The sequence below is a fragment of the Protomyctophum parallelum genome, assembly GCF_964188405.1.
Source record: "Protomyctophum parallelum genome assembly, chromosome: 10".
NCBI classification, from domain to species: Eukaryota; Metazoa; Chordata; class Actinopteri; order Myctophiformes; family Myctophidae; genus Protomyctophum; species Protomyctophum parallelum.
In genome coordinates, this window is record NC_139704.1 from 34,280,658 (window position 1) to 34,293,219 (window position 12,562).

General features: G+C 44.2%; 1 protein-coding gene across 1 annotated transcript in view; it reads left to right on the forward strand.

The window, feature by feature from the left end:
* Window positions 1–6,705: 6,705 nt before the first annotated feature.
* nrg3a (neuregulin 3a) overlaps window positions 6,706–12,562 on the forward strand; it is a gene marked incomplete at both ends in the record, with an annotated part of 501,581 nt that continues 495,724 nt past the window's right edge. The window contains one exon of the mRNA XM_083775014.1: window positions 6,706–7,408. Coding sequence (XP_083631140.1) covers window positions 6,706–7,408 — 703 coding nt within the window. The remainder of the gene's footprint in view (window positions 7,409–12,562) is intronic.

Below are 12,562 nucleotides of genomic sequence, written 5' to 3' on the forward strand. Positions count from 1 at the left end.
AAAAGTGGCGGGTTGGCTGGGACAGTGCGTACGAGCCGGGCGAAACTATTAATTGCGCGCTCTGCTTGCGCAAGTAATGAAAGGGCTATCAATAAGCAGTATCAGTAATGGTTCAGTATCAATAACAGATTCCGATCCCAATCCTTGATTAGCAGGTGGGTGGCTTGCATGTGTCACTGCAGTTAGTGTGAATATTTACTGCATTAGCATATAATGTGTGATAGTCTTCTAATGAATGTGAGTTGTGAGGTCAGAAAGACTAGAAAGGCGCTATATAAAATACGTTTTTGTTAATGCTGATCAGATAGCATCCTTTGTGTGGCCGTCTTGTTGTGTTTTAGTGCCATTATTGACAATTGTCTGTGACAAACTAGGCTTTGTGACTGTGAGGGGCTGTGCTAATGGACCTGCCATGTACATTTGCATGGGAAGAGGGGAGACAGACGTGTTAAAACCATGGGTCCCCTCTGGGACCCATTAAAGGAGTCATCTACCGGCAGATGGCTATCTGTGTGTGTGTGCGTGCATGCGTGCGAGTGTGTGCGTGCATGCATGCGTGCATGTAGGACCAATTGAGAAACACACACGCGTGCATGCACACACGTGGGAGGAGACGAGGCATGTTTTTTCCGACTGACACATTAAAGGTTGTTTTATGGCATGTTGTACACTGTTAAATTGATTTGAAAGGAGGTTGACTTAACAGACTCTCCCTCCCTATCCTCCGCCATTCACGCTAGTGCACGCCTGCTTCATGCAGCAGTCATAATCACAAAATTGTGTCTTTGTCGGCGTCATCTCCTATATAGTCCAGTTCCCTATGGTCAGCCATATGAGTTGGTAGGCTGAAGACGAAGATTTTTAAAACTATATCTTTTTGGAAACCTTATAGCCTAACTAATCAGAAAATGTTTGTTGCCATTTTTTTCGAGGTCGGTAAGCAGCCATCTTCGAGCTTTAAAAATGGCTACTTTCAAAAACGAATTTCTCAATATCTCGTCTCCTAGATGACCTAAAATCAAGATTGCAGTGGTTAAATCTACATTTTTGGGGGAAAGTCATCCAATGGAGCCGATTACATTCTATATGAGGCATGTATGGGTGGGTATTTCACATTTTTACATGATAAATCACATAAAAATGCTAATTTCCCACATTGGGGATCCCCGTTTTTTAGATTCCTTCATTTGCCCTGATATAAAAGGTTGGCCACCAGAAATAATATCTATGAACACAACCTATATGGACAACCCGGTCAATCGGTCATCTTGCTGCTGGAAATCCAATATGGCCGCCTCAATATTGGCCCCTATCAGAAAGTACCTTTGGTGATAACTTTTGAACCAGATGGGATAGAAATGCAAACTTGGTAACTATTTCATAATTTATGAGCATGAGAATCATTGGAATACTTATCTTTATGATTGGGTGTGCCTGGACCCCTAATTAGCATATTTCCAAAATTGACGCCACCTAAAAATTAGTTTTACTGTGACTTTTACAGTGACATCCGACTGTTATGGCAAAAAGATTGCTTTTTAAGCAATGTGAGCACATATGGTCAGTTTGAACTTTCATTTCTATATTGACAATATGGCTGGTCATAAATAATGTATGGTGTTGTAGTCCGGCAGACGACAGGCTTCTTTTGTTTAAAGTAGGAAATTTGGTATATAGTCTTTTTTATTGGCCTAAAATATTGTCTAATTATGATACATACATGAATCCACTTGCTGACCGGCTGTTAGTATTGGGCAATCTTTTTTATAGGGGTTTCTTGTGTGGCCCTACCATTAACATCATATGGCTGGCAAAAATGTAAAAATGTCCTTTTGCTTTAAGTAGCATGTGACTACATGTCAAACTAGGGGTTTTTCATGGTTCTGAATCCATTAGGGGTTTTTCATGATTCTGAATCCATTCCAAGCATTAGTTTTGCACAATATACACTAAAAGCAGCCATAGCCACTTGCCCAAATGTGCCCAAAATGTGCTGACCTCTTCACATTTGTCATGATGTCTATGGCCGATTTTAGTCCAAGGAGTGTATTTTGTTCAAAACTAATGCTTGGAATGGATTCAGAATCATGAAAACCCCCTAGTTTGTCGCTTGAGATGACGTAGACTCCACACAACAGGAGGCTGATACAAGAATACTCCACACCCTACAGTGTCCAGAATGGCAATGTTGCCATCCATGCCAATGACACAGACATCATCATCATGTGCCTTTACTATGCAGCAACCCACCTCAGATGCCTTCCAGAGCAATATGCATACCTTCCTGTCCATCAAATTGTATCAGCACTGGGGCTCGTACAGTGTCGTTGCCCTGCCCTTTATCTAAGTGGTAACGACACCAGCATTCACTGGCAAGAAGGCATAGTTCAAGGCCAGCATGTGTCTGGATCTCCCTGCACCTGAGGAGTTTGATGACGTCATATGAGAGGGAATCAGAAGAGTTTTCACCAATCAGGCACAAAACCTTTGTTGTATATACAGTACAGCCAAAGCTGACCACCCAGAGGATTTTGACCTTGGGTAAGCTTAGAGTGTACACGTTCCTCAATAATGGCAGCAGGTTGATGTTGTCTGCGTAGTCAGGTCTGTCTGACAGTGGGGTGTCTCTCTCGTGCTCTCGTCCACTGATGGCCTTCCTTAGCACGTAGTCCAGGACTATGACTAAGAGGAATTACCCCAGCCAAGATGTCAAACTCCTCACTGTTGCCATCTGGGGTCAAGTCAAAACCTTGGCCCTTGTTGCTGTGTACATGGTCTCTGTTGCCCGGAGTAAGGTGGGAGGGACACAACACAGAATGCATTTGACCTGCACCTGAGAAAAGCTGCTCTAGCAACCATAATGGATAAACGTGCACATCGCCATGCCAGGTAATCCTTCTTTCACAGAGTATGGATGGTCTCTCAGTGATGGCAATGCAGTCCCTCTTGCATACCGAGCCAACCTGACCTATGTCAATGAACAAGGCAATGTCCTGCAGCTGTATCAAACTGGAGACACAATGCAGCGGGATCAGTGCAATACATGACAACAGTGACCGTGAATAGCATCATACCATAGTATCATTGGCTTTAGAAGCAGGCAAGGCAGCACCATAGAGGTAAACATGAACCATTTGTAGGCAACCTCAACACCGCTTCATTCAGTTTGTCACTAAGTAGTCTATCTTTTGTTCTGTTACAAGCATAACAGAGAGTGTGTGTGTGTGTGTGTGTGGGGGCGGGGGGGGGGGGGGGGGGGTGGGACATCTTAAAGTTACATTGTGGGCGTTTTCTGATTTTTCTTTGCAATCATCCCCACAACTCTAGATATAATCAGAGGGAAGATGACAATACCATACATTATGACTGCAGACATATTGTCAATATAGAAATTAAAGCTCAAATTGCAGACTTTTGCCATAACGGTCAACTGTCACTGTAAAAGTCACAGTAAAACTCATTTTTGTGTGGCGTCCATCTTGGAAATATGCAAATTAGGGGTCCAGACACACCCAATCATATGAATGAATGAATGAATAGTTTATTTCGATCTTTCAGAGGGAGACATTACACAAAAACAGTTTACTTTTTCTTTTGTGATCAAAAAGGCATAGGCAGAAGCTTAAAGCTTATAAGTGCCTATCCTTATCAAAAAAAAATGTAAGTATTTCATTGAGTTTCTCATGCTCATAAATTATGAAACCAAGTTTATACATTTCCATTCCATCTGGTTCAACAGTTATTGCCAAAGCTACTGTACTTTCTGATATAGGCCAATATTGAGGCGTCCATATTGGATTTCCAGCAGCAAGTTGACTGGTTTGTCCATATAGGTTGTGTTCCTACTGGTTCATAGATATTATTTCTGGTGGCCAACCTTTTATAGCAGGGTAAATGAAGACATCTAAAAAAGGGGGTTATACCCAAGGTGGGTATTTTTCATTTTTACATGCTATATCAGTTAAAAATGTGAAATACCCACCCATATATGCCTCATATGGAATGTAATCAACTCCATTGGATTCCTTGCCCCCAAAAATGTAGATTTAACCACTGCAGTCTTGATTTTAGGTTATCTAGGAGGCGAGATATTGAGGAATTCGTTTTTGAAAGTAGCCATTTTTAAAGATCCAAGATGGCTGCTATACCGACCTGGCAACAAACATTTTCTGATTCGTTAGGCTATAAGGTTTCCAACAATATATAGTTTTACAAATCTTCGTCTAAAGCCTAGAAAATTACATAAGGAACCTGACTAATAGGCCTATACTCCTTTCAGTCTATCTCTGTACATTTGTCTGTTGGGGATTGGGAGGGGCTGAGTGTGTGATTGACAGTTCCTGCATTGTGCATGTGCTGGGACACCCGCTCCTCAGTGGTAGCTGCTTCCCACAACACTGCAGAGCGTTCTCTCTCTCTTTCTCTCTCTCTCTCTCTCTCTCTCTCTCTCTCTCTCTCTCTTTCTCTCATTATCTTCATCTGTAGATACACCTCCACTCCCTATTTTTCTGTTTTCAGTATGCAATCAGCATCTCAAAAACCCTCACCCCCCTACTCTCTCCTTGCTAACGGAGATGGGCACGCTTCCCAGTGCTGGTGCAACTACCAGGTGCAGCCTCTCTCTCTCTCTCTCTCTCTCTCTCTCTCTCTCTCTCTCTCTCTCGGTCACTCTCTTACACGCGCGCGCGCTCTCTCTCTCTCCCTTGCTCCACCAGTGTGCTTACTCTGCTCAGTCTGTGCCTGCAAACCTCCCTCCTCTTCATTCGTGCTCTCTCTCTCTCTCTCTCTCTCTCTCTCTCTCTCTCTCTCTCTGCAACGGCAGCTCACGGGGAGGCAGCCTTGTGCATGTATGTCTGCATCGCGAGTGCCACAGCCACAGGTAAAATAGGGGAGGCTGCAATTCGTCGGGACATTCGCCAAGCCAGCAGGAGGGCTAGAAACGCTGCGGCACTGGCATGCCGGGTGCCGGGCGCACACACACATTTTATTTTTCTAATCGTCTCTAAAAGAGCCCCCCCGGAGGAAGGACAAAGCAGAGGAACCCAGCAACCCAACCAACAAATCACAAGCTTCAAAAGGGACTGAGAAAGAAAGGATAAAAAAAAAATCTCTGAAATACAGAAAGCAGGAGGAGAGTATATTTACAAACGTATACACTCCTTCGGCTCCTGCCCTTTTATTTATTTATTTATATATTCTCCTCTCTTGCTTTTCTCCAGCCTGTTTCTTTTTTCATTCGCACCTCTCTCTCTCTCTCTCTCTGTCTCTCACTCTCTCGCTCTCTCTCTCTGTCTCTCACTCTCTCGCTCTCTCTCTCTCTCTCTCTCTCACACTCACTCACTCACTCACCCTCTCTCTCTCTCGCACTCGCACTCGCACTCACACTCACTCTCATCCCGGTTGCCTCTCTCTCTGGCGGAATGCATCCGGTGAGCGGACAGGGCTGCGGCTTGTGAGGGGATTGTGAGAGTGTCGCTGCAGCATTAATGGACGGCGCAGCTGAGACAGCGGGGCACTGAGTAGACAGCTTGAGGGAAATCTGATCCGCGGTCGGCACGGGGAGAGGAGAGGAGAGGAGAGGAGCGCAAACGTGCGACGCAGTTTGCAGATTTATACGCCCTGTGATACCGCCGGCACGACAACACCCCTGCTTATCCATGTCTCTTTCTCTGCTCATCCATCCGTCCAGTTCCTCAGTTAAAGTGCTGCTTTCTTCTGGATTCTAACAATCTATTGGATACTCCTGTTTTTTTCAACCCATTTGTTGGAATTTAGAGGATGCGTACAACTGTCTTTGGTTCCAGGGAGTGATAGATGAAATCCTAAAAAAAGGAGAGGCATAAAAAAAGAGCACGGGTGGTCTTGGGATAGTGGCAACGGATAAATTAACGCCAGACTGTCTTTTTTTTTCTTTTTTCTGAAAGAGACCAGTTCTTGGGCAAGAGGGTAGCTGACTTGGCTAGAGCTGACGGAATAGGCTGCAGGGGGAAAACGCTTTGGGCTCTGCACAGGGTGGGGAAGCGATAAGTGTGACCCACCCTGCAAGTTTCACTCCCATGTACCAATAAGACTACTGTCCTGAGTGTTATGGTCGAAGGCACACATATGGCTGTGAATTAGAGCAAGCTGTGTTGAGGGATTACAGATTTTTTGCTGGCAAAACCGATGTAAGCATTGATGTGACAACGTCTTTGTATGCACGGATGTAAAGCGGCTCCTTCCCGCCCATCTCCCCCCACCCCCCACCCCGTCTCTCTATTTGTCCCTCTCTCTCTTGTCCCGTCAAAAGCGGCATTTGAATTCCCCTGGTTTTGTTCAGTCCGTTTTGCTCAACTTGGGATTCTGTATCGGTTCTGTGCCTCATTGGACTTCACGAGTGGGACAGGACTCGAAGTGGACTAAATCGTGTGATCATCTGCATCTACGCTTGCTTTCTCACCTCTCGTTGTGCGTCTCTTGAGTGCCTGTGTGTGTGTGTGCTGTGTGTGTTTATGCATGTGTGTTCAAGTGTATCCCTAGCACGCCTTCCCACCTCTATGTTCTTGGATTTACATATCTCTGTGTACGTTTGGAATCATCTCATTGCGTGGAATCTTTCTTTCCCCCCCCCCCCTCTCCACTCACTCCTCTCTCTTAGCGATGCCAAGCAGCGACAGGTATCTTTCCACCCTGTGCAACCCATGCCTGTCCCAGGGTTAACCATCCATGAGCCATAAAGGACGGCAGTTCAGGATGAGTGAGTGTTCCGGAGCGGCCACATCCGGGGCGGTGATCCTGGAAGAGCCAGAAGGTCCCGGAGGGCCGGCGGGCCACGGAGAGGGCCAGGAACAGGAACATGGCCCATTGCGCTGTGGCGGTTGCACACTGTGGCCCCGCCAGCAGACATGGCTGTGCGTGGTTCCCTTACTCATCGGTTTCATTGGCCTGGGACTAAGCCTGATGCTGTTGAAGTGGATTGTAGTCGGGACAGTGAGGGATTACGTGCCAACAGACCTTGTGGATGCTAATCGAATCGGCCAGGATCCCATCTTCCTCTCGAAGCCCAGTGGCATTCCCAAAATCCCCGATACCACCACTACCACCACCGTTATGACAATGAGTGGTGGGAACCTGTCACCTAGAACTGTAACGATGGCCAAAGGTAAAACTCGATCCACCACGACCACCCCCACCAACCCTAGGGGTGGTGGAGCCTCAGGAAGTCAAGTGACTATTCGCAATCGGCCTCCGGTTATTACAACAAGCACATCGGCGTCCCGGTCCACGATAGGGCCAGTAACCTCCAGCCCTTCTCCGTCCAATCCAACGGTGCTTCACGACTCGACGCAGCTGTGGACCCAGGAGCACACCACGACCGAGAGAGTCTCCACCACGCTCACCACGCGCCTGCATGGACCCCGCAAAACACGTGAGTCTTACACATGTACTTCTTTAACATATTGTAAAAACAGTGATTTATCAAAATATGCGGTTTTGAAATGCGGCAGCATTTACATATCCACCCCCCTTTTCTGGGCCTAACTATGACGAATGGTCTTTAGGCCTTGCCAGACTGGGCCATAATAATGGACATTTATATTTCTATAGACTATACACTGTAGGACAAGTATAAATGTGTACATTTGTGTACACATTGCCATGGTTTAGACTGATTTCTTAAAGGATGCCAAATTATAATGATGAGAAATATTTGACATCAGCAATATGCCTGTGCCCCTTGATCAATAACCGTCTGGTAATGGTCCTAGACAATGAATCGGAGGGCTAAACCACTTAAATAGAGGTGGGGGGTTGGGGGCACCCTGGGATGTTACTTGCAGTAACTACAGTATACTACCAGTGGTTTAGTGCCTTATTTGGTATGGTTTAGTTTCATATTGTGCTGTGTTGGACAGGTTTACAGTTGGCTATTTTAGGAATTTGTAATGTTTTCTGGCAGAAAACACATGTTGGCTTTTGGCAGGTGAATTGTATTATAGTGCAATGCATTGTTTGGCTTTCATTTTAGACCAATTGATATATTCTATTCTTATCATTCTGTTATTCTACTTAAATGTCAACTACAAATATGTAGTGTGAGGTCTTTGTTATGTCTTTAAAGATCAGGTATTTCTGACTGTGGTGCAGAAGCTGAGATCTTATGAAATGACTGATCAATAGCATTATTGATAATAACAGTAAGGCCTCCTGAAGGCTCAATAGTCGGTATTATATGGATGGTTACATGTGTCTGTTTTCGGTGACTCCCCCTGCTGTGACAAACGAATCACCATGCTCTGGAGGTATAACAACAAATGACACTGAGACTTTGCTGTAAATGACACAGCTGCTTTTACAATGGCAATACTTTGCAACTGTGTGTTTGTGTGTTGTGAGTAGGGATGGGTCCGATTGATCAATTAATCGCTAATGGGATCAAAATCAAGGATACCATTTATTTAGTTTAGGCCTACTGCAGGTGACTTGAATGCTATGCAATGTTGAGTACAGGGCTACAGGCCTACCATCATGTGTGCCTGCCTGCATTATTGGTATTTATGACCAATGGTATCTGACTATCTACAACAGGGGAGGCGCTGTTTTCCAGAATATTTGACGATATGATTCTCAGATTGTCATTAACCTGACTGAGGCAACATTTATGTGGATGGATAACGGAATATATTTTTTCACACAATTTATGCTTTTTATGGTTTATAAGTCATTGACAATCGATTAATCGTTAATATTGAATTATAGTAATCATTTCACTTTTACTCATCTCTACTTGCATGGTACAGCTCTCTTTACAAATGAGCTAATGGTATAAACAAAGGAAGAACGTGAAAAGGGAGATGGTCCAGTAGAGTTGCCAAAATGTCTGTGCTTAGCATAGCTGCCATAGCAGAGTGTCATCAACATCAACATGTCATCCTGGATGATTTCATTTTTTAGTTGATCAGAGTCAGCTATTGCTATTGGTCAAATATTGGTCTGCCATGCATAGTGCATACTGTACCTGTCGTCTAACTTCTCTGTGTGCGTGACTTAAACGAACACTTAACCAGATGAAAAAAGGCAGTGCCGTTAAGATGATGCTGTGGCACTACTGTGGTGCATTGGCCAAGTCAGATTATTATCATAGAACCGCAACCATTGCTGTTTACCATATTTCTCCTTCTCACTCACCCTCTACTCTGTCCTTGACTCTAGTCATGGTATCGCGGCACGCTATTGATCTGGGCCAAGGGGAATTTACTTGCAGCGATCAATCAGCCCCATGCTTATTTCTGCTAGCCTTTTCCGTTGACACCGGAATACCCAAACCCCCCCCCACGCGTTTGTCTCGCACAGACTAGGTTTCTGCCCGAGTAAATCGCTTTGCTCAAAATGGTGTCAAATTTGCACTAATGTTGTCGCGTCCCTCTCTGATGCATACGGTGCATGTGCGCCAGATGACAGCACAAACGAATCAGGTCACAGGATGCAGAACTTGTGAAATTGTACTGTAGTCATCGTCTGTTTGCCAAAAGTCAAGTGGAATTTCAGTATTAGATAGCTCACTCAAATGTGGATTAATGCATCGTGCAATCGAACTCCCCATTTACGATATGAGTAAAGAGTTTGCCGAAGACAAATTACCTTGGAGTTGCCTAATACAAGGCAGCTAAATGTCAAGCACCGTAGTCATCAAATGTGATCAAGGCATTGTGCCATCCAGTTGTACTCCACGTAGTGTACATTAATTTGCGGTGGCCTACAAGGCCCTGTAATGGGCTTTGGGCTCGATGGTGGTTATTATTCTCTCATCATATTGTCTATTATGATCTGAGAAACAGGGGACAGTGGCCATACATCATGCTATCGATGAACACAATGAGCTTGTTACCCCCACTGTTAGAGCTGTCTCTGTGCACGGTATGGCCACTACTGGTGTGAGCAAGGTAATGGAATTGTCCCTAGATTACAACTGCGAGCGGGAAATGTTCTTTACAATAATTATTCTCGAGGGGGTGGGGTAGCATTTCATTAGTGGGAGAAAACGGGGAGCCATTCATCATCATCCATTCATTTATTAATTAACCATTTAAGAAGAGGAAAAAAAGAGTGCCATTTCTCAAGCAAGTGCTCACGAAAACCATTACGTCTGGTTGATGGATATCCTGTGGAAAATGTCATTCCTTCTCCTGCTCAGCTGACTTTGAAAGTCTCAGCATTGCCCAATAAACTGTCAGCTGAAATACACCAAACAGCTTTCTCTCCTCCTCCGCCACCGCCCTCCATTGGTACATTCATGTGCTGCTTTGATTTAAAAAGGTCATCATTTCCACATTAACCATCCATTACATGCAGTGAATGTGTGGTGTGGTGTTACTGAATTAGAGGACCTTCATTCATAACAGGGTGGCACATTCTCTGTTATTGGTGGCTGCACTATTTCCAAAATAGCTTAAAGACTAAAAGACTAAAAAAATTATTTGAGCGATGCCTATAGTGGCACCCCTCAAATAATTTCAACAGAGGATCATGGTCATCCTATACCCCACTGTTGGACATTGGCTTTTGGCGCATACTCATTACACCTAGTAGATCACGAAGTAAAATGTTTGTTTTTTTGCGAGCGTCACTGTTGAATCGGTCTTCTTTGTCTTCATGTTGAGCTATTCAATGAGATTACCTTGTCGACAGACAGATGCCTTGAAGCCTAAATCCAGATTAACAGTCCATCACTGCTACCCTGAAGGAAGCAGAATTACAGTAACCTACCTATCAGTCACACCCTATACATACTGTAAGCTTACCTACTGCTTTCCCTATACTGCTAGAGGATCTGTTTTGATAGATGACCCATAGCATGACGCTTTTTATTAAATGACACTGAGGTGACATCTTAAAGAGCGTTTTCTCTTTAACGCATCACAGCATCCCTTGCGGGGGCTGTGAAGAATCCCCAAGAAATGTCTCATGCCTGGAATGAAGAACTTGACGATCACCAAAAAGAAGAGAGAGGTTGTGCTTGTTTGTGCCTTCGGTGACAACATAATTCATATTGCTTTTCACCTCCGATGTTGTTTTGAATCATGCACTCTCACTGCCGGTATTACACTTCACATTCCAGGGAGCAGAGGCTATATGTTTTAACAAAGTCAGAGAGGATCAAAGTAGCCAGGTAAAAGCTCTAAACTATCACCATGCAACTCGCAGTGAGCCTTAATATTGTGTGAACGTGGATGCAATAGCAACACAATTGCTACAAGACATTCTTCTGTCCCCCAGATTACAGTAAATGAGTCTCCTATTTACCAAACTAGAAAAAAAAGCACCCTTTGGGCATGTGAACAATTCCTGTGTGGTTAGCAGGGTTGTGTTATTTGGGCAAAAGTAGAGTAAATTGCTTAGATGTAGTGAGCAATGACGTTTTTTCTTTTTTGTTGCTTGATTCAATATTTAGATATTTTATATTCATTGTAGCTGCCCTTCCTTTACAAACCCATTGTAACTACAGTACTTCATTTTATCGCTGTAATTATTTTTTTGCCTTTCCTTCTTCAGCGATCCTAGACCTGTGTGCATGTCCACTGCCATTCACTTCCTTGTTTACGGCCCAACTATAAAGTGTGTCTTTAATCTAAATCTATGGCGCTCTCCATGGTTTTGCAATGTTCTGTCTTAATTTGTGACTTAACCTAGCATCTCTCGAGGTAGTATCGGAAAAAAATGTATGCCTCCCGGTTTTGGGGGGTAATGGAAGGCGGTGGGGCTGTTCAGAGTAATATCTGCCTCATCTGCATCTCCAGCACATTTATTATGAAAAATTCCTGGCAAAAGAAGTGTTAAGACTAAGCTTCAGACCTCCCAAAACAAACTAATTCGACTACTTCTCTGCCTGGGGCCCATGACACATCTCTTTCCGACTCATTTTGCTAGACTAAACAGGCTCTGGGTAGAAGACAGAGTTAAGCAATTGAAAATGGGTTTGACAACCCAGTAAATGCAGCCTTGCCCTCAGTACCCGCATACCTGACTGCCTACCTCAAAAAAGTGAGTGACACTCACAGCCACAATAATATAGGAAGCGGAAACAACAATCTGGTACCACACACTTTCAAAACAAGCCCAAATTGATTAAATCAATTAATTACCAGCTGCATTATCATTATCTGCGGGGGTCCGCTATAACTGCATCTGTGTCAGTTTCAGCGCAGTAGTTTAGGTAGGAACCAAAATTCTCTAAGGTGGAATGGTGTTCTGAATCGTTCGTTTCTGCCCCGGACATATTTGTGGTGCGCACATCAGCCAATGAGAAAACCAGCTGGACTACAGGACTAGAGGACTACTGGACTCTCTTGCACATGGATTATAGACTCAGCTTGCTATTGCATAGCAGCTGGTAAATAAATATGGGTAGATTCTCCTGACACAGCCACCCAGGTGTAGAATGTCCTGACCCCCTCCCTCAAAGATTGCAGATCACTTACATATTTAAAAACAGGCCTGAAATCCACCTTTCAGCAGGCCCAAGGGAGAGGAAATGGTCCTTCCCCCTTAAATATACAGTTTTAATTTTTTCCTGAAATTATTT